The 25,899-nt window shown below is 36.2% G+C and overlaps 1 protein-coding gene across 2 annotated transcripts in view; it reads left to right on the forward strand.

Annotated features, from left to right (window-relative positions):
• FCHO2 (FCH and mu domain containing endocytic adaptor 2) overlaps window positions 1-25,899 on the forward strand; it is a 115,121-nt gene that overhangs the window by 10,771 nt on the left and 78,451 nt on the right. For both annotated transcript variants that reach the window (XM_060093033.1, XM_060093032.1), the window contains exons 2-5: window positions 5,825-5,916; window positions 19,505-19,579; window positions 22,578-22,719; window positions 22,805-22,957. In XM_060093033.1, the coding sequence (XP_059949016.1) occupies window positions 5,825-5,916; window positions 19,505-19,579; window positions 22,578-22,719; window positions 22,805-22,957 (462 nt within the window). The remainder of the gene's footprint in view (window positions 1-5,824; window positions 5,917-19,504; window positions 19,580-22,577; window positions 22,720-22,804; window positions 22,958-25,899) is intronic.

Genomic DNA, 25,899 nt, shown 5'->3' on the forward strand with positions numbered 1-25,899 from the left:
GTGGTTTCTCTTGTTGCGGAGCACGGGCTCTAGGCACGCGGGCTTCAGTAGTTGTGGCACGTGGGCTCTAGAGCGCAGTCTCAGTAGTTGTGGCGCATAGGCTTAGTTGCTCCGTGGCATGTGAGATCTTCCTGGACCAGGCTCGAACCCAAATGTTTCATTTCTTTTATGGCTGAATAAATTCCAGTGCATGGGTATATCACATTGCTTATCCATGTGTTAGTTGATGGACATTTGGGTTGTTTTCACCTTTATTATGAGTAATGCTGCTATAAACATTAGTGTACTGATATTTTTGTGGACATACGTAATTTCTTACATGTTGATTAATGAATAAGCTAGCTGAAAATAAGCTCATCACTGATGAGTAAATACTCTCAAAAATCTAGCTATTCAGGTTTAGATTTCTTTTTGGTGTTCTAAAATTGATTGCAGTGATGGTGGCACAAGTCTGTAAATATACTAACATTTTTTGCATTGTACACTTTACATGGCCAAATTATATGGTGTGTGAATTATATCTCAATAAAATTGTTATTAAAAAGAATAAAAATTTGATCAGAATAAGAAAAAATATTGGCCGTTGATAATCAAGATTTTATATCAATTGTAGTGTACTTGGGAGAAAATCGCATTTTACAGCTGCTTGTCAGTATAGCTTTTAGCTCTGTTACTCCTGTATTAAGGACTTGACCTGTTTATTATTTTTTTTATTAGAAAGTTAACCTATGCTCATTATTCCATTTTCCAGAAATAATTTGCTGTTAATAGTTTGCTGTATATGCCTTCAGATTCTGTTTGTATGCATATATGCAACCTGTTATTTTTTCAATGGAAATGAAATTTTATGTATACTGTTTCATACCATGCTTTAAAACAAAATTTATTGAAGCACATTTTACATATCATAAAATCTACCCAATTTAAGTGTACAATTCGTTGATTTTTAGTAACTTTACTGAGTGGTGTAGCCATCATTAATTTTAGAACATGATCATCCTCCCAATAATTAGATCCCTCATGCCCATTGACAGTTAATGCTCTTTTCTACCCTCAGCTCTAGGTGGCCACTAATCCACTTTCTTTCTCTATAGATGTGCCTATTCTGAATATTTCATATAAATGGAATCATACAATATACGGTCTCTTGTGTCTGACGTCTTTCATTTAGTAAAGTTTTTATGAGGTTAATCCATAAAGTCATATGTGTCAGTGTTTTTTCCTGTTTATTGCTGATTTGTATTCCATTGTGTGGATCTACCTCATTTTGTTTCTCCATTCATCAGTTTGGGACATTTAGGTTGCTCCCAACATTAGGTTATTTTTGGCTTTTATGAATAATTACAACTTCCTTTTTTTCTCACTGACATTATGTATATCTGGGCAGATTTAAGAAATTAATACTTAAAAATGTACTGCAATTAAAAAACACTTTATGTATTTCATTGTAGGGTATACTATCATTTGTTTAACCAGTAATGTTAATGGATTTTTTTTTTTTTTTTGCGGTACGCGGGCCTCTCACTGTTGTGGCCTCTTCCGTTGCGGAGCACAGGCTCTGGACGCGCAGGCTCAGCGGCCATGGCTCACGGGCCCAGCCGCTCCGCGGCATGTGGGCTCATCCCGGATCGGGGCACGAACCCGTGTCCCCCGCATCGGCAGGCGGACTCTCAACCACTGCGCCACCAGGGAAGCCCCTAATGGATGTTTTTGAGTTCTGTTTTCTCACAGTTATAAACAGTACTGCAGTGCATATTTTTCCACATTTATCTTTGTATGTGTGTTTTTGTGGTATAGATTTCTAAAAGTGGAATTGCTGGATTTAAGGGCGTGCACATTTACAGTTTTAGTAAAATATTGAAGACCAGAAAACATCTTTAGCTGTAATTCTTTTTGATATTAAAACTCTGTCGTCAACTTACTTGTACATTTGTGTATTTTAGTTAGCCAAGAAAAAGCAAGTTCTACTTGCTTGAGTTAACAGAGTATGTTAAGAAAAAAAAAATTTTTGTGTCGAAAATGATAAACTTGTGGTTACCAAAGGGGAAAGGTGTGTGTGGGGGGGGATAAATTAGGAGGTTGGGATTAACATACACACACTACTGTATATAAAATAGATAATCAACAGGGACCTACTGTATAGCCCAGAGAACTCTACTCAGTATTCTCTAATAATCTATACGGGAAAAGAATCTGAAAAAGAATGGATATAGGTATATGTATAACTGAACCACTTTTCTTTACACCTGAAACTAACACAACATTGTAAATCAACTATACCCCAATATAAAATAAAAATTAAATTTAAAAAAATGATAGGAACATATCCACTTCACGGCCTAGCGTGATAAAATGGGTATGTAATTCAGAAATATTTCCTGTTATTTTACTTGTCTTTGAATTAGACTAAAAACATTGATGGCTATTAAAAAATTAATAGAACCTACATGGGGGTACTTTTAGTTAAAAAAAACTGGGTAATCTCAAATGGTGACAGAAATATGAGTTACGATTGCCAGTTTCAAGAGTGGTCTTCCCCATTTCCCCAGAATTTCCAGGTTTTTTTGTTTTGTTTGTTTGTTTGTTTTTGCTGTACATGGGCCTCTCACTGTTGTGGCCTGTCCCGTTGCCGAGCACAGGCTCAGGACGCGCAGGCTCAGCAGCCATGGCTCACAGGCCCAGCCACTCCGTGGCATGTGGGATCTTCCCGGACCGGGGCACAAACCCGTGTCCCCTGCCTCGGCAGGCGGACTCTCAACCACTGCGCCACCTGGGAAGCCCCAGTTTTTTTTCAGGTGAAGACACTGAAGCCAAATAGGTCTAGATCTGAGCTCCAATGCTCTTGTCTCCTACTGTATTTTTTCACATATGTATAGATATGTGTATATTTAATACACTGTCATCTCTTATCAAAAGCTGTAAAGTAAGTTTTTGACAAGGTGACAATATGCCTGGGTTCTTGGTTGGTACTTGACTTTGAAGTTTTTTCTTTTTAAAGATACATGTATATTTGTGTGAGACTGTGTGTGTGTGTGTGTATGTGGAGAGAGAGAGAGCCATTTGAAGTATTACGATTTTTGTTTAGTTTGTGCCAGAGAAAAAGTTAATGATCAGTAAATGTTTGTGTTAATAGATTTATGAAATTAAGAAAACTGCCTAGAATCAGGCTTATTACATTTTTTAGAACTCAGTAAATGAATGAATACCCAAATAAGAAGAAATGACACATGGATTTGTAATCATGCAGCGTGTTTATGTGTAGTCGTTAGTGCCTCTTGAAGCAGACCTTTTCAGCTTCACATCCTCATTGGTATTTTTCCTTCTCTTTCCAAGTGAAGACCTGAGGGATGGAATAGCTAGTACTGTTTCCTAAGATATATTATATTACTGTTACTGTAATAATATTATTATATTGAATGGTAAAGAAATTAATAAATCTCATTTCCTCTATTGGTAATTTCACGTAATATGCTATTTGCATATCTGAACTTCCCAAATAAAGAGCTTACTTTTTGAGACCTTCTTAATAAGAACCTACATTTCTGAATGTAATTTAACCTTTGTTTTTTGGCTGTGGTTGCACGGCTTGTGGGATCTTAGTTCCCCAACCAGGGATCCAGCCTGGGCCCCTTGCAGTGGAAACGTGGAGTCCTAACCACTGAACCGCCAGGGAATTTCCACCCCCCCCCACTTTTTTTTTTTAACCTTTCCTTGATTGGTTAATGTTTACAGTACTGTAACAGTGAAACAAAATGCTCAGGACCTTATTGCCCCAGTTACTAGATGATCTCCAAGTTTTCTTGTTTTCTTTAAAAAAAGAGAGATGGTAAATATTATTTCTTCTAATAGTCTGTGTGCTTGTGTGAATAGCCCTTCAGTACCAGCTCATTTCTAATTTGAATATGCATGATGAATATGCATAATACACATTGGGAACCCAGGTAACCTGACTTGTTAGAGTTATGTGCAAATGAAAACTGGTAGTTGTCAGGGGAGAACTTTGGGGACTGAGAGCTCCAGACTTTGGATTTTATAGTTTTAGATTTCAGATTTGTTTTTTTCAGGGTTCACGACTATGTTATGGGAGCTGGTGGATAGTTTATTTGTGGTTTCTTTATTATATTCAAGTAATGGAATGGATCCCTTGGAGGATTCAGGCCCTTGATTATTTTGTCTATAAATTTACTAATCTGCATGATGATGTTATTTTTGCTTGCTATAGACTAGTGTTAATGGTTATGTCAGAGAATATTATTTTGACTGGAATAAATTTGCATGAAAAACCCAGAGAAAGTAAAGAACTAAAGTTAGATCACAGATTTTTTCTTTATTTTAAACATGAAAAATTGTAGAAGCCAAATGGATGTGTTTAGATTTATAGGAGACTATAGTTTTATTTTATATTCTTTTTTAATTTTATTTATTTATTTATTTATTTATTTATTTATGGCTGTGTTGGGTCTTCGTTGCTGCACGTGGGCTTTCTCTAGTTGCAGCGAGCGGGGGCTACTCTTTGTTGCGGTGCACCGGCTTCTCATTGCAGTGGCTTCTCTCCTTGTGGAGCACGGGCTCCAGGCGCGCAGGCTTCAGTAGCTGTGGTGTGCAGGCTCAGTAGTTGTGGCTCACGGGCTCTAGAGCACAGGCTCAGTAGTTGTGGCACACGAGCTTAGTTGCTCCATGGCATGTGCGATCTTCCCGGAACCGGGATCGAACCCGTGTCCCTTGCATTGGCAGGCAGATTCTCAACCACTGCGCTGCCAGGGAAGCCCTATTTTATATTCTTGATAAATGGAAATGGATGTTCAAAATGCTAGGGATATTATTTGTATTATCTTATTACAAATATGATGTTTTAATTCATTGTATGTATAACAGTCTAATTACTTGCTATATTAGTTGACAGGTTTATTAGGGATCACTTCAACTTAGCGGGAAGTTCCTATAATATGTTTCCTGTTTTTGGTGGACTGTGGAAAATTAAGTTTCAGTTTGCATAACACTTGCTTACGGCATTGCTTTCTATTTCCAACAAATATATTCAATTCTTCATTATTGTCATTGAAGAAAAATAAAAACTGCTAACTGCAAAAAGAGTTATTGAGCTTAGTTTCTAAATAGTCTTTCATTTCACCTATAAAATTGATATTTCTGATGTTTTCTTTGTTATGACTTGCTAATTTAGCTTTATATTGGATTAAATGGCATTAGGATTTTCTAGGGTTGTGTAGTAGTCTAGTTCTGTTAATTTCCCATTAGTTGAGGACTAGCCAATGACTGTTATTGCTCTTTTATTAAAATTTTATCTCCTTTCTCACATCTCAAGTTGTTTAAGTTTATTGAAAGACTTAGATTAGTGATTATAAAGTGTTTTGTGGTATTTAGTGCTTATGTTATTAGTAAATTCTGTCTCGACTCAGAAGTCAAGATTCGGTTATTTTAAAGTACAGACTCTGAGTTAAATAATCAGGAATCCCTCAATGCAGGTTAAAGGAATTGACATGGGATTTGGTAATGTATTTTAAAAGGTCCGTGTTTATCTTTCCTAAATTATGTTGCATTTATTTATTAAAATTTCAGATGAATTTCATTAATATATCTTTATGAGTGATTATAGAGTTTGTATGTGTGTGTATATGTGTATATAATATATTGTAAACTGTATCAAAGCATATAGTATTCCTTTGATACAGTTTAAAGTTATACAGTTAGAGCAACAATGGTTAAATTAAGGAAAAACAGCTCATTTGAGCATTAGAATTGCATGGTAGTTATTCTTAAGTCATTTTGATCTCTTTGTTAAACTAAAAATCTTTTTAAATTTTAGGGGGAAAAAAATAGTGGCTTTGATGTCCTTTACCATAATATGAAATATGGACAGATATCGACAAAAGAACTAGCAGATTTTGTAAGAGAAAGGTATGTATTTTTTAATAAGTCATTTAACAATTCATTATCAAGATAACTTTCAGAATATAAATAATTGAGAAAATTTTAGTTGGATTTAGATAAAAGTAATCAGTTACACTTTTAAAAAGTACACTATAGTTATACTTTAAAGTAGTGGTTCTCTGTCATCTACACACTGAGGGCTAAATAGTGGCTGTCAGTGGCATTGATAAACTCCTGATTTGCAAATCACTGCTTGAAAATATTATCTATATATTTTTCATTGAATAGGCTAGCAAGGTGATACAGTAGAAAACTGAGGAATTTTGTAGGATAAGATATTACCATTTCTCTAAACAAATATGTCACTAAACAAACATTAAAATAATTTGAAAAGACTGTTTTCTGAACTTGTAGTTTAATTATGTATTATTATAACTTTTATTTTTAAAAAGTCCTAAGTATATGTTTTTAAATTGTGCAAATTTAGAAACATAATTTTTTATTACTCTTAGAATATAATAGTCAATTAACAACTATTAAAATCAGTATAATTTTTTTGCATTTTATTTTTTTTTATACAGCAGGTTCTTATTAGTTATTATTTTATATATATTAGTGTATATATGTCAGTCCTAATCTCCCAATTCATCCCACCACCACCACCCGGCTTTCCCCCCTTGGTGTCCATACGTTTGTTCTCTACATCTGTGTCTCTATTTCTGCCTTGCAAAGCAGTTCATCTGTACAGTTTTTTCTAGATTCTACATATATGCATTAATATATGATAAAATCAGTATAATTTGATTTGATTAAGGCTATTTTGTGGCTGGACCCACTTGTTAATTTTTATGTGAACACATTTAAAATCTTTACCTTGCTAATATAGGGATACTTTGCCTTTCGATACGATACTTCATTCATTTATTCTTGCAATATATATCCCATGTCTGCTTTGTGCTAGGCACTTGTCTGGATTTTGGGGATAAAGAGGCAGCTTCTGCTTCATGGAGTTTGTCAACTGGTAGGAATTGGGGAACAAACTACTCCATGTTAGACAAATCCTCTTTGACTTCCATCTTTCTACTGGAGTTAAAAGGGGGACCATAAAGCCCTAAGTGCTATGGATAAAGCTGTCCCTCACTGGCTCATTTTTCATTACTGGAAAGAGTAAAAGGAGAGACTCTAGAACTCTGCATCTCCTGGCACAGCACATCCCCTAGCTTCCTTCTCCCCCAATACTTACATCACTACTATAATTATCTACATTGAGACCAACAGAGCAGTGGTAATTATGCTTTTTCGCCCTATTTATGTCAGTTAAGAAGTCCAGGACTCCTGGGTCATCCCTTCTTTGCTCAGAATCTGACCCCTTAATGATTCTGTGGGCAGTGAGACAACACCTCCTTTCACTCCCCCTTCCCTACTTTATTTTTCTTCATAGCACTTAACAGCCACCAGATATAAGTGATATTTTACTTATTTTTTTGTCTGTTTCTCCCCACTAGACTGTAAACCCCACAAGGTCAGGGATTTTCTTTTTTTTGTCTTTTTTGCTTATTGTTCATTCTCCTGCACTTAGGATAGAGCTCAGCCCTTAGTAGGCCCTCAGTAAAGACTTTCTGATAGAATGAATTTCTCACATCACTGTCCTGATCCAAGCTATCAGTATTGTTGCCTGGACTGCAGCAGTAGCACCTAACTGGCCTATCTCCATTCATTCTTGTTCTCCTGCAACTTATTCTCTGTACTGTAATTGGAGTGTTTTTTTTTTTTTTTCAAACTACAGATCAGTTTGTTACTCCTCCTTGTTTAAACCGTTTCAGAGGCTTCCTATTGCTCTTAAGACAGAACTGTGTGGTCTGACCCCAAATTGCCTTTCAAGCTTTAGCTCACACTAGACTCCTCTTTATTCAGACTCCTTTTTCCTCTCCAGAGACATTGGCTATTTTATTGACAGGCTTTTTTTCAGTCCAGATTTTGTACATGCTTAGTTCTTGTTTGTACATGCTGACCTTAAGAGGTCAGCAGTGTGCTCACTTCTCCAGGGATGCCTTTCCTAATCTCTCTGACTAGGTCAAAGTCACTTATTGTAATCTCTCTCAACATCATGTATCTCTTTGTAGTATTTATAAAATGTTGTAATTACTCATTTTTATTTGTTATTGTTTCTGTTCCTTATAGGGGAACAGTATACAATATTCTGTTGTATCCAGTGCCTAGCACAGAGCCTGGCACAATTGGATACTCATATTTCTTGAAGGAGTGAATGATAAAGAAAGGAAGAAAAGACAGACATAAACATATGCTATGCACTAAGGACTTTGCATACATTATCTCATTAAACTGTCAAAACTCTTAAGTCCGGTTTTATAGATAAGAAAATTGGGACCCGGAAAGGTTAAATAACTTCTTAACTTAGTCATTCAGACTTTCTTTCTCTCATATCCTCATCCTCTCCTCCCCACTTCCATGCTCCCTTCATTTCTCCTCCCTTTCTCCTTTGCTCCTTTCTTTCTTCCCTCCCTACAGCTTTACTGAGGTTTAATTGACACACAATATGCTGCACATATTTAAAGTGTACAATTTCATACATTTTGACATATGCATGCACTCATGACCATCACCACAATCAAGATAGTGAACATATTCATCTCTCCTTTGTAATTCCTTCCTTCTGTCCGCCCCCATCCATAAGCAACTACTTATCTGCTTTTGACACTTAGGTTAGTCTGCATTTTCTAGAATTTTATGTAAATGGAATCATATAGGATATACTTGGTTGTCCAGTGCTTTCACTCAGTATAATTATTTTGAGATTGGTCCATGTTGTTGCATGTATCAGTAATTCATTCTTTTTTGTTATTGAGTAATATTCCATTTATGGATATATTGTAATTTATTTATCTGTTGAAGGAAGTTAGTTGTACCTATCTTTTGAACTTTGTAATGAGTGTATCAATTTAATCATAGAGTAGATATTTTTTCTGACTCCTGTTACTCAGCACTTTTGTGAGATTCGTGTTGAATTTAGTATAATTTATTTACAATGCTATTTAATATTAAATTATGTAAATTTACTAAATGTATTTATCTACTACTGTTGACAGACATTTGGGATGTTACCAGTTTTTTACTGTTACAAGTAATACTACTTTGAATATTCTTGCACACTGTTACAAGTAATACTACTTTGAATATTCTTGCACACGTGTCTCAGTATACACATATTTAGATTAGTGATTTACCCTGGAGTAGAATTGCCAGGTCTTAGATCATGTGTATGTTCAACTCTAGTAGTTAATGCCAAAGAATTTTCCAAGGTGGTTGTACCAATTTACACCAACAGCAGCCTTGTTGGAGAGTTCCAGTTGCTGCATGTCCTCAGCAACACTTGTTTTTGTGTGTCCTTTAATTTGAGCCATTCTGATAAGTAGTACTCTCTCATTGTGGGGTTTTTTTTTTTTTTTTTGCGGTACGCGGGCCTCTCACTGCTGTGGCCTCCCCCGCTGCGGAGCACAGGCTCCGGACGCGCAGGCTCAGCGGCCATGGCGCACGGGCCCAGCCGCTCCGCGGCATGTGGGATCCTCCCGGACCGGGGCACGAACCCGTGTCCCCTGCATCGGCAGGCAGACTCTCAACCACTGCGCCACCAGGGAAGCCCTCTCATTGTGGTTTTAATTTGTGTTTCCCTGATGAATAATGAGATTGAACATCCTTTCATATGTTTATTGGCCATTTGCATCTTTTCTTTTATGAAGTATCTCTTCATCTTTTGCCTATTTTTCTGTTTTTTTTCTTCCTTTAAAAAAATAAATTGAAGGAATTCTTTATATATTCTAGATAAGAGCGGTTTGTCAGTTATGTGTTACAAATTTATGTAAATGCGTTTGAGTTTTATATGTCATCCAGCAGCCTGGTGATTCTTGTTTATTCTGGTAATTTTATTTATCTGTACATCCTTTTGGATTTTCTGTGTGTGCAATCATCTTGTGAAAATGACAGTTTTATCTCTCTCTTTTTAATACCTTTTTATACCTTTTATTTCTTTTTCTTATTGCCCTGGCAAATACCTCCAGTGTAATGCTGAATAGAAATGGTGATTGATGATAGGCATTCTTATCTTGTTCCCAGTCTCACATTTCACTCTTAAATATTTATTCTGGTTTTCCCCCTGCTATTTATCAGATTATGGAAATTCTACATACTATTTTGTTTTCCTTTCTAAAAAAATCATGAATGGATGTTTTCTTTCTTTTTTGTTAGTCTGAATTACGTTGAATTTTGAATGTTAAACTAACTTCCCTTTCCTGGTATAAAACAAACTTTGTGGAGATGTATTATTGATTTTATACATTAGTAGAACAGTTTGCTACTATTTTATTTCTTATATTTGCATCTGTATTTATCAGTGAGATTGGCCTGAAAATTTCCTTTCTCTAAATATCCTTCTTACATTTTACTAATCAAGGTTTGTTGGCTTCATTAAAAGGGGTTGGAGAGTATACTCTATTTTTGTATTCTCTGGAAAAATTTGTGGGAGATTAAAGTTTCTTCCTTATGTGTTTTATAGAATTTGCTGGTAAATCCATCTGGGCTTGAAACTGTCTTTGTAAGAAGGTTTTATATCACATATTTAATTTTTTAAATAGTTACAGGACTATTCAGATATTGCAGCTCTTCTGAGTTTTCCTATCTCATGTAAATTTTCAAATTTATTGGCAAAAAGTTATTCTTAATATTCTTCAATGAACTTTTTTTGTTTGTTTGTTTGTTTTTTGCGGTACGCGGGCCTCTCACTGTTGTGGCCTCTCCCACTGCAGAGCATAGTCTCCGGACGCGCAGGCTCAGTGGCACGAACCTGTGTCCCCTGCATCGGCAGGTGGATTGTCAACCACTGTGCCACCAGGGAATCCCTTCAATGAACTTTTAAAAATGTCTACAGGGTCTGTACTGATATCCCACTTTTTTCCCCTGATGTTGGTTATTTGTGCCTTCTCCCTTTTTTCATGATCAGTCTCATTTGATGTTTGTTGTTTTTAATAGTGTGTACAAAGAACCATTTATGGCTTTGTCTCTTTTTATATATTTATATTCTGTTTCATTAACTTCTTTATTTCCTTCCACTTTATGTTCAGTTTTCTGTTCTTTAAATTTTGGGGGATGGATGCTTAACTTAATGATTTGCAACTTTTTTTCTCTTCTGACATATTCATTTAAGTCTATAAATTTCTCTCAAGCATAGCTCTTGTTCTACTTCACTAGTTTTGAGAAATAGGATTTTCATTATACTTTGTTTAAATTTTTAAAGTTTCATTGTGTTTTCTTTCTTGCCTCTGTGGGTTATTTAGAAGTGCATTTCTTAATTTCCAAATATGTGTTGATTTTTATTTATTTATTATTTTATTTTATTTTTATTTTTTCCTTTTTGCGGTATGTGGGCCTCTCACTGTTGTGGCCCCTCCCGTTGCGGAGCACAGGCTCCGGACGCGCAGGCCCAGCGGCCATGGCTCACGGGCCCAGCCGCTCCGTGGCACATGGGATCCTCCCAGACCGGGGCACGAACCCGTATCCCCTGCATCGGCAGGCGGACTCTCAACCACTGCGCCACCAGGGAGGCCCTGTGTTGATTTTTAGAGGTATATTCTTCCTGTTGATTTCAAGCTTAATTGCATTGTGATTAGAGAACATACCTGTATGATTTCAGTGTTTTGAAATTTGTTGACACTTTGTTTATGAACCAGGGTAGAGTCAGTTTACTAACTATCTCTATGTACCTGAAAATATTTTGTATCTGTTGGGTATCGAGTTCTATATGTATTTATTATGGTAAGTTTGTGAATTCTGTTGTTTAATTCTAATATATCCTCACTGGTTTTTGTTTTTTAATCCTGCTCATTTTATCAGTTCCTGAAAGAGCTGTTCTGAAAATCTTTCATATTGATTGTGAATGATCATCCATGTAGTTCTGCCAATTTTTGCTTTATATATCTGGGGCCATGTTAGTACATGGATAGAAATTTAGAACTATGACATCTTCAGGTGATTTGAACTTTTTTTTTTTCATTCATTATGCAGTGTCCTTTTATGTCTCTAGCAGTGTTTTTGCCTTGAAGTCTTCTTTGTTGTTATTAAAGTGTCATCTGTTTGCTTTTGGTTAGTGTTTGCATAGTGTTTGCATTTTTTTCCTTAGCTGTGTTCTTGTGGTGTAGATACGTTTCTCTCTTGTTTTTAAAGCCATTTTCACAATCTTTATTCTTTAATTGGAGCATTTAGTCCTTTACATACAGTATATTTGCAGATATATTTGGCTTCAACTTTGTTGTGTCAGAGGTTGTCAAACTTTTTGTGTAAAGGCTTTGTGTGTGGTCTGGTCTCTGTTGCAACTATTCAGCTCTGTTCTTTTAGTACAAAAGCAGCTGTAACCAACATGTAAATAAATGAGCATGGATGTATTCTAATCTTTATTTATGAAGACAAACAATTGGCTAGATTTGCTGATGGTGCTGCAGTTTGCTAACCCCTTTAGTATTTTTTTTTCTATTCTACTTGTTTTATATTTTGTCCTCCTCTTTCTTGCCTTTTGGCCTTAAAAAGTTTTTTTTTTATTCTATTAATTTTTTTTCTTCTATCACCTTAGAAGTAATAGCCTCATTCTTTTAGTGGTTATCCTAGAGATTATAACATATTTCCTTGATGTATTAATTTCTAATAATAATTGGTACTTTTATCATCTTCCTGAAGATGCAGGAACCTGAGAACACTACCACCTCCTGACTTACATGCTTTATATGCCATTTGTGTGTGTGTGTTTAACTTTTTACTCTGGAAATTAAAAGTTTTCTATTTTTAAAACACTTTTTATTGTGGAAATATACACGTATATGCCATTTTTGTTGTGTGTTTCTTTAGCTTTTTATTTGAAAAATTTCAAACTTAGCCAAAAAAATAGAGAAAGTATTACAAACCACTAAGTAATGAACTATAATATGGTTTCAACAGTTTTTAGTATTTTGACAGTCTTGTTTGAAACAGTTCCCTGACATCAAATTATTGCATCCATAGATACTTATGTATGTGTTTCTTTTTTTTTTTTTTTTTTTTAATGTGCAGCTTGATCCTATGGACAGGTCTGTAGGCCAGATAATTTTTTTTTTTTCTTTTTTGGCTGTGTTGGGTCTTCGTTGCTGCACGCAGGCTTTCTCCAGTTGCGGCAAGTGGGAGCTACTCTTCATTGCAGTGCGTGGGCTTCTCTTGTTGCAGAGCACGGGCTCTAGGTGCACGGGCTTCAGTAGTTGCAGTGCGTGGACTCAGTAGTTGTGGCTCGGCTCTAGACCACAGGCTCAGTAGTTGTGGCGCACGGGCTTCGTTGCTCCGCGGCATGTGGGATCCTCCTGGACCAGGGATCGAACCTGTGTACCCTGCATTGGCAGGTGGATTCTTAACCACTGCGCCACCAGGGAAGTCCCTATGTATGTATTTCTAACAGCTAATGACTTAGAAGACAGTAATATTACCCATCTAACAAAATTAATGGTAATTAAAAAATATTTTTAATATCTAGAACCTAGTTGATCTTTTTAAAATTAATTAATTTTTTTTGGCTGTGTTGGATGTTCATTGCTCTGCGTGGGCTCTTTCTAGTTGTGGTGAGCAGGGGCTACTCTTTGTTGCAGTGTGCAGCCTTCTCATTGCAGTGGCTTCTCTTGTTGTGGAGCACATGCTCTAGGTACACGGGCTTCAGTGGCACGCAGGCTCAGTGGTTGTGGCTTGTGGGCTCTAGAGCGCAGGCTCAGTAGTTGTGGTGCAAGGGCTTAGTTGCTCCGCAGCATGTTGAATCTTCCCGGAGCAGGGATCAAACCCACGTCCCCTGCACTGGCAGGCGGATTCATTTTTTTTTTTTTTTTTTTTCTTTTTGCGGTATGCGGGCCTCTCACTGTTGTGGCCTCTCCCGTTGCGGAGCACAGGCTCCGGATGCGCAGGCCCAGCGGCCATGGCTCACGGGCCCAGCCGCTCCGCGGCATATGGGATCCTCCCAGACCGGGGCACGAACCCGTATCCCCTGCATCGGCAGGCGGACTCTCAACCACTGCGCCACCGGGGAGGCCCTTTAAAGATGGTTTTTTTTTTTTTTTTTTTTTTTTGGTATGCGGGCCTCTCACTGCTGTGGCCTCTCCCGCTGCGGAGCACAGGCTCCGGACGCGCAGGCTCGGCGGCCATGGCTCACGGGCCCAGCCGCTCCGCGGCATGTGGGATCCTCCCAGACTGGGGCACGAACCCGTGTCCCCTGCATTGGCAGGCGGACTCTCAACCACTGCGCCACCAGGGAAGCCCGGCAGGCGGATTCTTAACCACTGTGCCACCAGGCAAGTCCCTATATAGTCATTTTTTAGATTTATTAAAATTACTTACTTTTTCTCTGATATTTTGTCCTGGATCATTTTTCTTCTCTTTAAAAAACATCTTTTAATATTCCTTAATGTGGATTTTCTGGTGATGAATTCTCAATTTTTGTTAGTTTGATCATATCTTTATTTTTAAAACTTTTTATTATGGACACTTTCAAACATATATAAAACGTACTCAGAAGTTAGGAACTTAATGTAATGAACTTCCACATTGCAATCACTGAGCTTCAACATTGTCAAATCATGGCCAGGCTTTTTTGGTCTATTCCATACCACTACTCTTTTTTTTTTAAATCATTTTTTAAAAAATTTATTTATTTTTGGCTGCATCGGGTCTTCGTTGCCGCTCACGGGCTTTCTCTAGTTACGGCAAGCGGGGGCTACTCTTCATTGCAGTGCGCAGGCTTCTCATTGCAGTGGCTTCTCTTGTGGAGCATGGGCTCTAGGTGCACAGGCTTTAGCAGTTGGCGGCGCGTGGGCTCAGTAGTTGTGGCTCGCAGGCTCTAGAGCGCAGGCTCGGTAGTTGTGGCGCACAGGCTTAGTTTCTCCGTGGCTTGTGGGATCTTCCCGGACCAGGGCTCAAACCCGTGTCCCCTGCATTGGCAGGCGGATTCTTAACCACTGCGCCACCAGGGAAGTCCCATACCACTACTCTTGAATTGTTATAAAGTGGATCTCAGATTCAGAAACATTGCATTTCATCCATTAGCATTTCATTTGTGTCTGTGAAAGATAAGGGCTGTTTAAAAAACATAACTACAGTATGTTACCTTATCTAAAAATGTAGTATTAATTCCTAATATCACCAGATATCCAGTCAGTGCTCTCTTTTTCTCGATTGCCATATACACACAACGATACACATAATTGATTTCCTGTAATCAAGATCCTAGCAAGAGTTATACACTATGTTTGATTGATGTGATTTTTGAGTCTCTTAATCTGTAGTTCTCCTCACTCCTTCCTTACTTTTTTTTTTTGTTTAAGAAACCAAATTATTTGTTCTATAGAGGGTCCCAAATCCTGGAATATGCTAATTGCATATTCATTGTTTTATTTAACATTTTCCTTTACTCCTATATTTCTTATATATTTGAATGTAGCAACTAGATCAAATTCAGTTCAATATTTTGACAGGAATACTTCATTGGCGGTGGTGTGTACTTCCATCAGAGGTGTATAATATCTGGTTATATCTCTTTTGTGATGTTAGCCATTGATGCTCATCACTTAGATCTGTTATTTTATTAGGGGTTTACTTTCATTTATATTTTTGCTGGGTATGGAATACTAGTTGGTAGGTTTTTTTTTAAGTCATTTTTTTGGAGCAGTTTTAGGTTTACAACAAAATTGAGAGGAAGGTACAGAGATCTTCCATATGTCCCCTGCCCCCAGACATGCATAGCCTCCCCCATTATCAACATTACTCACCAGAATGGTACCTTTTTTTTTTTAACCAAGGATGAACCTGCATTGATACATCCTAATCACCCAAAATCCATCGTTTACCTTGGGGTTCCCTCTTGGTGTTATACATTGTATGGGTTAGTCAAACGTATGATGACATATATCCATCATTATAATATTTTGCAGAGTATTTTCACTGCCCTGAATCGCCTGTGCTCTGTTTTAATGTCTCCATAGTTTTGCCTTTTCCAGAATGTCATATGTAGTTGACTCTTAAATAGCACAGGGGTTAGGGGTGCCAACCCTCTGTGCAGTCGAATATCTGTATATAACTTTACAGTGGGCATTTCATATCTGCAGTTCTATATCCGTGGATTCAACCAACTGTGGACCATTTAGTACTATAGTATGTATTTGTTGAAAAAAAATCTGTGTATAAGTGGACCCGCACAGTTCAAACCCATGTTATTCAAAGGTCAGCCGTAGTTGGAATCATACAGTGTGTAATAGCATTTTCAGGTTGGCTTCTTTCACTTAGTAATATGCTGAATAATATTCTATTGTCTGGATATGAATTATTTATCCATCATCTATCCATTCATCTACTGAAGGACATCTTGGTTGCTTTTGAGTTTTGGCAATTATGAATAAAGCTATAAACATACTTGTGCGTGTTTTTGTGTGAACGTAAGTTTTCAACTCCTCTGAGTATATAGGAAAGAACACAATTCCTAGATTGTAGGGTACGAATAAGTTTAGTTTTGTAAGAAACTGCCAAACTGTCTTCCAAAGTGGCTGTATCACTTTGCATTCTCACCAGCAATGAATGAGAATTTCTGTTGCTCCACTCCTTGCTGGTATTTGGTGTTGTCAGTGTTCCAGACTTGGGCCATTCTAATAGGTATGTAGTGGTATCTTGTTTTAATTTACATTTCCCTGATGACATATGATGTGGAGCATCTTTTCATATGCTTATCTGTCATCTGTATATCGATTTTGGCGAGGTGTCAGAGTTTTTGGCCCATTTTAAAATCAGGTTGTTTGTTTTCTTATTGTTGAGTTTTAAGAGTTCTGTGTATATTTGGGATAACATTTCTTTTTCTCTTTTGTCTTTTGCAAATAATTTCTTCCAGTCTGTGGCTTGTCCTCTTATTTTCTTGACATCATCTTTCACAGAGCAGAAGTTTTTAATTTTAATGAAGTCCAGCTTATCAATGAGTTCTTTCATAGGTCATGTCTATAGTGTTCTATGTAAAAAGACATCACCATATCCAAGGTCATCTAAGTTTTCTCCTATGTTATTTTCTAGGAGTTTTATAGTTTTGCATTTTACTAGATTAAAAAACAATTCTTTGAAGACCATTGCATTATCTACTGTTGAGACGTTAGCTATCAGGCTAATTATTGTTCCTTTGAAGGTAACGTTTGATGGTGGGAAAGGTTTAGCTGCTTTTAAGATTTTCCTTTTGTCTTTGACTTTCAGCAGTTTTACTATGATGTGACTAGATGTACATACCTTTTTATTTATCCTCTTAGGGTTTGTTGGGCTATTTGAACCTGTCGTTTGATATCTGTGGTCAGTTTTGGAAAATTCTCTGTCATTATCTCTGCAAATATATATTTCTTCTGACCCATTCTTACTTTCTTTACACATATGTTAGACCTTTTTGCTGTCCTTTGTCTTTTATTTCTCTTCTCTGTTTTCCATTCTTTTGTTTCACTGAGCTTTTTTTCTTTTTTTAATTAATTTTTATTGGAATATAGTTGATTTACCATGTTCTGTTAGTTTATGTTTCACTGAGCTTTAATCCAGAGTAGATCTTCTCACCTCTCTCTAGTTTATGTCTCACTACAGTGTATTGAATCTACAGTTAAACTGCATCCATTGAGATACTAATTTTGGTTATTGTATTTTTCAGATATAGAATTTATATCTTTTTCAAATTTGCTGTGCTTTCCCTCACTTTTGAAAAATGATTTCTAGCTCTCTAGTGAAATTCTTGATTTAATTGACTGGCTCCTTGAACATAATGCATAAACTCATAAAGTCTAAGCTTTATAATCTTAGCATGTGGAACATTGTTAAATTTGCTTCCTCTGGTGGTTCATCTTGTCTTGTTTCCTTATGTACCTGGTGGTTGTACGAACGTATATAAGACAACCATGCAGGATCCAATATCAGTTTGAAAATATAATATTTGCAGTCCCTTTGAGAGCTTGCCTACTTACGGTTCATCCTTAACTCCTTGTATCGTTACTCTTTGAGTCTCAGTTTAAAGGGTATGGGATTTTCCATGCTTCCCACCTCTGGCAAGTCTGAAGCTAGTTTTGTCTCCCTTACCTTGTGAGGCTTTGCTCCGCTTCTCAGGATCAGCTGCCGCTTGTAGATGCCCCAAGGGGAAAGCTGCCCTACCTCTCTGTCTCTCTTCTCTGGATAGCCTTCTCTTGGGTCTTGGCCTGCTGATTCTTAACTGCCTCTTTAGTTCTCTGATGCCTTTTAGGCACACCCACCACCTCTCCAGCTTTTTCTCATTTTCTCATTGGAAGGTTTTTGGATCAATTTACTAGTACTGGAAATGAACCATTTTTTCTTTGCTGTTAAAGTTATTCATTGAGATACTATTTCTGTATTAACTTTCTAAAAAGTATCAAAGTACTACCCTTGTAATATAGTATATTAAAAAGACACACGAAAGTTTAAAGGAGCAGAAAAAAATCACAGTGCCCTCAGTGAGAGGCAGTTACTGTTAATAGTTGCTTTTTGTTAAAGCACTAGCTTTTGTGGGGCTGGGGAAGAGTCTGGAGATAAGCTTAGTTTGGATATTCTGAGCTTGAGATGATTAAGATGTCTAGCTAGAGTTATGCTTGAGGCATTTAGTTATTAAACAGACGATTTGCTTCAAGAGCAGGGTGGAGATCTGGATTTGTTGATCTCAGAATGTTAGTTGAAGCTATCAAAGTAACTGGAAGGCAGTGGTGGTTGTAGACTGTTTCTTTGTTAAGGGTAGCACAGATTGAGAAGGGACAGGGTAATTATGGGAGAGGTAAGATAGAACTTAATTTTTGTAGTGTTGTGAAGGCCAAGACAACGTCATATTTTTCATTTGTAAGTTATGTGCCTCTAGGAAAATTTTTTCTATTCTATATTTAATGGTTTAATTTTTTTAGCCTAAAATTCTGTATGCTGAATAGCAGTTATATAAAGCACAGTATCCTAGTGTGAAATACTTGTTAGTGTTTTAGATCTAATCGCAGACTAGATTAAGTACTGAAGTTCAGGATCTCAGACTTGCTAATAATTCATACTTAGTTTTTTTTTTCATACTTAGTTTTGTGCAAATGACTGTCCTCAATCTCTTGTTCCATTAAATGTGCATAATAATGAATTCACAATGTTAAAGAATAATAAAACTATATTAACTACACCAAGGAAATATTAAACACAAATGACTTTCATACTGAATCAGTTTGTATATAGAGAGAATGCAAGAAACAGTACTTTTGTACATCCTGTTCCGATAACCATTGATACTAAAGGTAAGAAGAGGAGTGACTTCACTAAAGGTTTTTTGGTGGTATATCAATACATTATTTTAGTTCTATACCAGACTAGTTCTTTAAGTAGATGTGCACAAAGGACATTTAAAGATAAGCCAGAAATTCATGACCACATACCTACTTATTTTTAACATCTATTTTGAGTTATCTTTTTGTTTCTACAGTTGTGACTGTATTTTAATAATTTTGCTATGTGTTTGGTCATTAAACAAGAGCTATTATAATATGGAAATTTGATTTAACAGAGCTACAATAGAAGAGGCGTACTCCAGGTCAATGACAAAACTAGCAAAATCTGCAAGCAATTATTCACAACTTGGGTGAGTTAATTTCTTTGAAGAACTCTTTCAATGTTGATTTAGGCAAGTTTATGAGAATAGTAGGTTCCCGTTAAGGATAAAATAGTTCATAAATATAATAATATACAATGTGTTTATTCAAAATGCGTCTGTATGTGAATATATTCTCGACTTGATAGAAAGTATAATTGAATTTGCTGAATCAGTTAACACAAAGAAAATGAAACTTACTTTTTTCCCTTTATTAAACTACACAATACAACTTCATTCTTCCTTCTTTTTTACATATCTCTCCTCACTTTTCTGGCAGCCTCCTGTTTCTAACTCCTCCATGTAGATGCGCCTCTTCGAAAACATAATTTCTTCCTTATTGACCTCAGTAGAAGGGCCAGAAAGTAACTGGAATAACAGAAGCTAGCTTTAACCAATTGACCATGGGTTGTTTTTTTTTAACAAATAATTTATTTTTCTTTCATATACTCATTCTTTTAGGTTTCCAGTATGATACTGTAGAAATATTTATTATTTTTAAAAACTTTTTATTAGAATAGAGTTGATTTACAATGTTATATTAGTTTCAAGTGTACAGCAAAGTGAGTCAGTTATACATATACAAATATCCACTCTTTTTTTAGATTCTTTTCCCAAGTATGCCATTACAGAGTATTGAGTAGAGTTCCCTGTGCTATACAATAGGTTCTTATTAGTTATCTATTTTAGATATACTAGTATGTATACGTCGATCCCAATCTCCCAGTTCTCCCCCTCTCACCCCATCCCCTGGTAACCATAAGTTTGTTTTCTACATCTGTGACTCTACTTCTGTTTTTTTTGTTTTTTTTTAAGATTCTTTTCCCATGTAGGCCGTTACAAAGTAGTGAGTAGAGTTCCCTGTGCTATTCTTAGTTGTTAGTTGCTATTGTTAGTTGTTAGTTGTTAGTTTAGTTGTTAGCTTAGTTGTTAGTTGCTATTGTTAGTTATCTGTTTTATATATAGTCGAGTGTATATGTCAGTCCCAGTCTCCCAATTTATCCCTCCCCCCCATCCCTTGGGAACCGTAAGTTTGTTTTCTACATCTGTGACCCCATTTCTGTTTTGTAAATAAGTTCATTTGTACCCCCCCTTTTTTTTTAGATTACACATATAAGCAATATCATATGATATTTGTCTTTCTGTGTCTGACTTACTTCACTCAGTATGAGGCCATAGTTTTAATATGGGAAATTCTTATTTTTAGTTACCAGGTGGGAGGTAGAAAAAAACATGTGTTTTCTAATAAAGTTACTGAAAACATTTCTGTCTTTGGAATATGTGCCTTTCATGAATAATAGGTGATATTTTATTTTTTGTGTTAGTGTTGTTACTTAAGATTATAAAGATTTTAAATATTAATGTTTTTGTTTACTGATGCATATTTAGGCAAGAATTAAATTTTATCTTTCTGTATTTAGTTGCGTTTAGACATATTTTGGATTGGTCAATTTCCTTTCTTAGTGCTCATTGTACATTAACTTGTATTACCTGACCAGAAAAAAGTTGTGTATGTCAAACTTTAAAAAATGGAATGATACTTGAAATTCCTTAAAGAAACCTGTATTTAAAGAAATCTTATGCTGAACCTCCTTTCAGTGTAAATAATCCTTGGGTAAAGTAAAGGGACACTCTCATCTTACCTGTTTTGTAAAGTCTAGACTATCATGTATCAGGTTTACCTGAAGTGATGTACATGTATTTTGGTGCTGTAGTGAGTGGATACTTTTCAGGTGTCCTTTTTTCTCTCAAAATTTTCCATCTAACTGCTTGCCACATTTAGTGCTGATTAGATTTAAAAGTGTGAGGTAAAGATCTAATCAGAACAGTCCTATTTAAGTATTTTAATTATTCTCTTTGAACTTTTTGTTATTGCTTAAAATGATTGTTGTCAGTTAGCTTTCCTACTGGGTAGGAAATGCAGTAATTGGCACAGAGTACATATTAGGATAAGTAATTTCTTTCCCTACCCTCTTGCATTAGTAATCATTGTTGCTATTTGTTTTTGTTTTATCATAGAGCAAAGCAAGTGCTGTTGAAAATCTCTGAGGAAGTACCTGAGGAAAGCATAGGATAAAATTTTTCTTATATCATTCCCTACTGACCAAATTAGTTTAAACTAACCTTTGACATCCTAAGTATTATTCAAAATATTATAATGTAGTAACTCTTGGAAGTACTTGAACCTGTTGAAAATATTAAATTCTCAATGTTGAGAAGAAGTGGTAGGAAAGTATGTCATACGTCCTATGCCAAGTGTAGTAGAAAAGGGACTCTCTTAGTGTTTGTTGAAGTACACGGGTAAAATCTGAAACAAAGTTTCAGATAACAGTTTTAAAATAATTCTTAAATAAATTTTAATCATGAAGGCACTTAAAAAATCATGTGCAAATTTGACTTCTGCATGTTTAAATTCAGAGGAGCTTTTATTTTCTTAATTTTATTTATTTGTTTTTTTTTTGGCCGCACTGCAGGCACGAGGGATCTTAGTTCCCCGACCAGGGATCAAACCTGTGACCCTGCATTGGAAGCACGGAGTCCTAACCACTGGACTGCCAGGGAATTTGCAGGAGCTTTTATTTTTGATGAAGCATTTTAAATGGAGCACTGAAGAGTCTAAAATTTAGATTTGATAATAAGTTAGTTTTAAACAGTAGACAGTGATTAGAAAGGCTTCTGATACAAACCTAAATAACCAGATCAACTCAGAAAATGACACGTTATAATTAAGGGAGGGTCATGGCCAGACCTGTGATATGAGTTAACTCATTTCTCTGTATCTGAGGTATAAAAATATTTTAAGTAATTAACCAAGGATTAAAAAAAAATCAAGGTCAGGCTGTCAGTCGTTTAATTTGTGATTTAGTTTAATCTCATCTTTTGACTAATTAAAATTACTGAATATAACATTATTTCCATTGGTTCTATTTTGGAGCCTTAAACTTTTTTTTCCTGTTAGTAAATTATTCCCATGTTTTCTTTGCTTTAGAACATTTGCACCAGTGTGGGATGTGTTCAAAACATCTACAGAGAAATTAGCAAATTGTCACTTGGATCTTGTTAGAAAATTACAAGAATTAATAAAAGAAGTTCAGAAGTATGGAGAAGAACAAGTAAAATCGCATAAAAAGGTATCAGTTTTGTTAAAGGATTGATTGATCAGATATTGAATGCTTTGTAGTTCTGCATTTTGATGAATCATTTCATACCAAACAGACTAAAGAAGAAGTTGCAGGAACTCTGGAAGCTGTTCAAACCATTCAGAGCATAACTCAGGCCCTCCAGAAATCCAAGGAAAATTACAATGCCAAATGTGTAGAACAGGAACGTTTGAAAAAGGAAGGAGCTACACAAAGAGAAATAGAAAAGGTAATTGTAATAAAAATATTACCTCTGTGGTTTCAAAGCATTTTCAAATACAAGACTGCATTTAATCTTTAAACACTCAAGAATGATCTCATATTAAAGATGAAGTCACTGTGCCTCTGAGTGTTAGTGATTCACCTAAGTGAAACAGAAGTAGGTTTACAAAATATGTTGTATATGGTAGATAGATTAGCAAATACATAAAAAGGAATGATTTCTTTATATCGGTGACACATTTGCAGGATATTTTTATAAGATAATTGATGAGATGCTGCTTGGTGTAAGATTTAATAATGAGGTAAAATTTTTTTTGAAGCAAGACTTTGGTAGATATAGCAAGGCAATAGTTACTTGAGATAAACTTTAAATATATGTTGTGGGTGATTTATTGCTGACTTTGAGCCCATGTATGTAGTATTGTGGTAAACCACAACCCTTTCCCTCACTCTCATTTTGATTGAAAGTAGATTTTTTTCCCCTTTCAAAACAGTTTAACCATCCACTTGTTTGATGTGGTATATATCATTTAGGAATCAGCCATAGGGAGTGATAATTTTGAAAGCTTTGTAGAATATTTGAAATAGCCAGTAAAAAAAAAACTGTAATTATGTTGCAATTATAATAATTATAAAAGTGTATATACATGGGCAAAAACTAGAAGAGCATCTGGAAAAATCAAAACAGTCGATGGAATTTGGGGTAATATGTTTCCTTTAGTGTTTTGGGCAATAAATAAAAATTGGGAGGGGGTAAAAAATGAGGCACAGTAAGTTCATGATTTTAAAACGCTCTTCATTCCAGGCATAGCAGTTGAGAATAAAATATAAAAAGGGAAAATAAAGCAAAATAACATGCTCCAAAAAGAAGAATATTATCTTCATAATGAACCAGAAATGGAACAGAAACTCAAAAGGGCATGTAGAGATTGATTATGCAGGGTTGTTGGACCCAAAGTCCTAAGTTAGGCAGTGGAATTTAACTCTTGTGTGGTAAAGGGGACTAAATATTCCCCACTTGAGATGAAGCCCAAGGAACCCCACTCACGGTGAAACTATAAGTAGTGAAAAAAGACTGTTGAGCTGCTGAAGGGCTAAAGCATTATTGGAAGTTGGGGCTTAAGGATGCAGTTCTGACTGGCAGTCAGGCCAAGGAACCAGTTCATGACTGTTTCGATCATATCCCCTATATTCTTCCAGGGAATTAATTAAAAGCTACCTTTAGGGCCTCCCTGGTGGCGCAAGTGGTTGAGAGTCCGCCTGCCGATGCAGGGGATATGGGTTCGTGCCCCGGTCTGGGAGGATCCCATATGCCGCGGAGCGGCTGGGCCCGTGAGCCATGGCCGCTGAGCCTGCGCGTCCGGAGCCTGCGCGTCCGGAGCCTGTGCTCTGCAACGGGGGAGGCCACAACAGTGAGAGGCCCGCATACCGCAAAAAAAAAAAAAAAAAGCTACCTTTATAAGACTGATACTAAATTGGGACCTTGGAGGGCTGGCAGGAGATAACCTGAAACTGCTAAATGGGGATGGGTGAGCATAAATGATAAAATATAACACAATTCTAGGAGGTGGTGTTTACCTTGTATTCCATAGAGTTTTCCAGCATCACTGGTGGAGGGAGAGAGAGAAGAGAGAGGGGAAAAAACAAGAAACCTCCCACCTGAAATGAACAAAATAACATCTTAAGAAATCTAATATAGCTAATATAGCTTTCCCTGCTATACAACAGTAGAGTGTTCCTATGAAACCTTTCATAAGCCAAAATGGCGTAAGCAGAGAAGCAAGTACCTTAGAACACATCTTGCTAATGCACGCACAAAATAAATTGAGATAAAGCACAGATGCTTACAGACACAGTTCAAAGCTTTGGAGACCGATGCTGAGTGTAGATCGTGGGAAGGAGCTTGGTGGTGCCACTCTCACTGCTTCTCAGGGTGTGCGCTGCCTCTGTAATGACTCCTGCAAAACAAACGCTGAATGCTATTTTTCTTTTCACCTGTTTTTGTAAAAGTGAAAATCCTCTTTGAATGTTTTTCAGTTCGTGATAACAGGAACTAATATAATTCTTTTGTAAAAGCAAAGTAAACAAACTTGTAAGACAAACTTTTGAAAAGCAGGGGATACCTCTGCTAAGACAGATGGCAATAAATTTAACAATTAGAATAAGAATTCACTCCAAATAAAATTTAGATTTATAAAATAGATGATCAGAAATGTTCGTGTATGTTGAGGATGTTCAGATATGCAAATGAATATAAATTTATATTAAAGAAATTAAGAGAGAGAATGAAATAAGATCTAGTAGATGGGAAAACAGCTAACTAGAAAATTTGGCAATGAAATATATGGTTATTGAAATTTTAAAAAAAGCAACAGAGAAGACAAACTTTAGAGCTAATATAGTGAAAGATTGAATTTGGGCACTCACCCATAACATAGTACAGAGAATAAAGGTTACCAACATTCATCTGATATGGATTTCAGAAGAAAAAAAATGGAGAGGATGGTAGACAGGTAATATTTGAAGAGTTAACAGATCAGAATATTTCAGAATTAAAAAAACTCAAGAGTTCTTAGATCAAAAGTACATTCTGGTATTAAGCAGGTTAAATAAAGATAAATTCAGAACGAGCCACCAGAGAAAAAGAGAATATTAAAAGTTACCGGGTATATCTTTTTCCTCACATCTCTGAAATCAGAGTGCATCGTCAAATGATAGTATCATATAATCACTGTTGGCATGGTGGCATTTGTGGTGTAGTTTCACTGCCTCTGTGAACTTGGTTGTTATATACCTGGTGGCATGATTGGACAACTGCAACACGTTGATGTTTCAATTAACAGACCACTTTAAGAGCATTGAGGAAGGATTAGTTCTGACTGTTGTCTGAAAACCTTTTGTTGAGACCTGGTAAGATCAAGAAAATGTGAGCACCAATGTTTGGAAGAA

The sequence above is a fragment of the Mesoplodon densirostris genome, chromosome 3 (genome assembly GCF_025265405.1).
Source record: "Mesoplodon densirostris isolate mMesDen1 chromosome 3, mMesDen1 primary haplotype, whole genome shotgun sequence".
NCBI classification, from domain to species: Eukaryota; Metazoa; Chordata; class Mammalia; order Artiodactyla; family Ziphiidae; genus Mesoplodon; species Mesoplodon densirostris.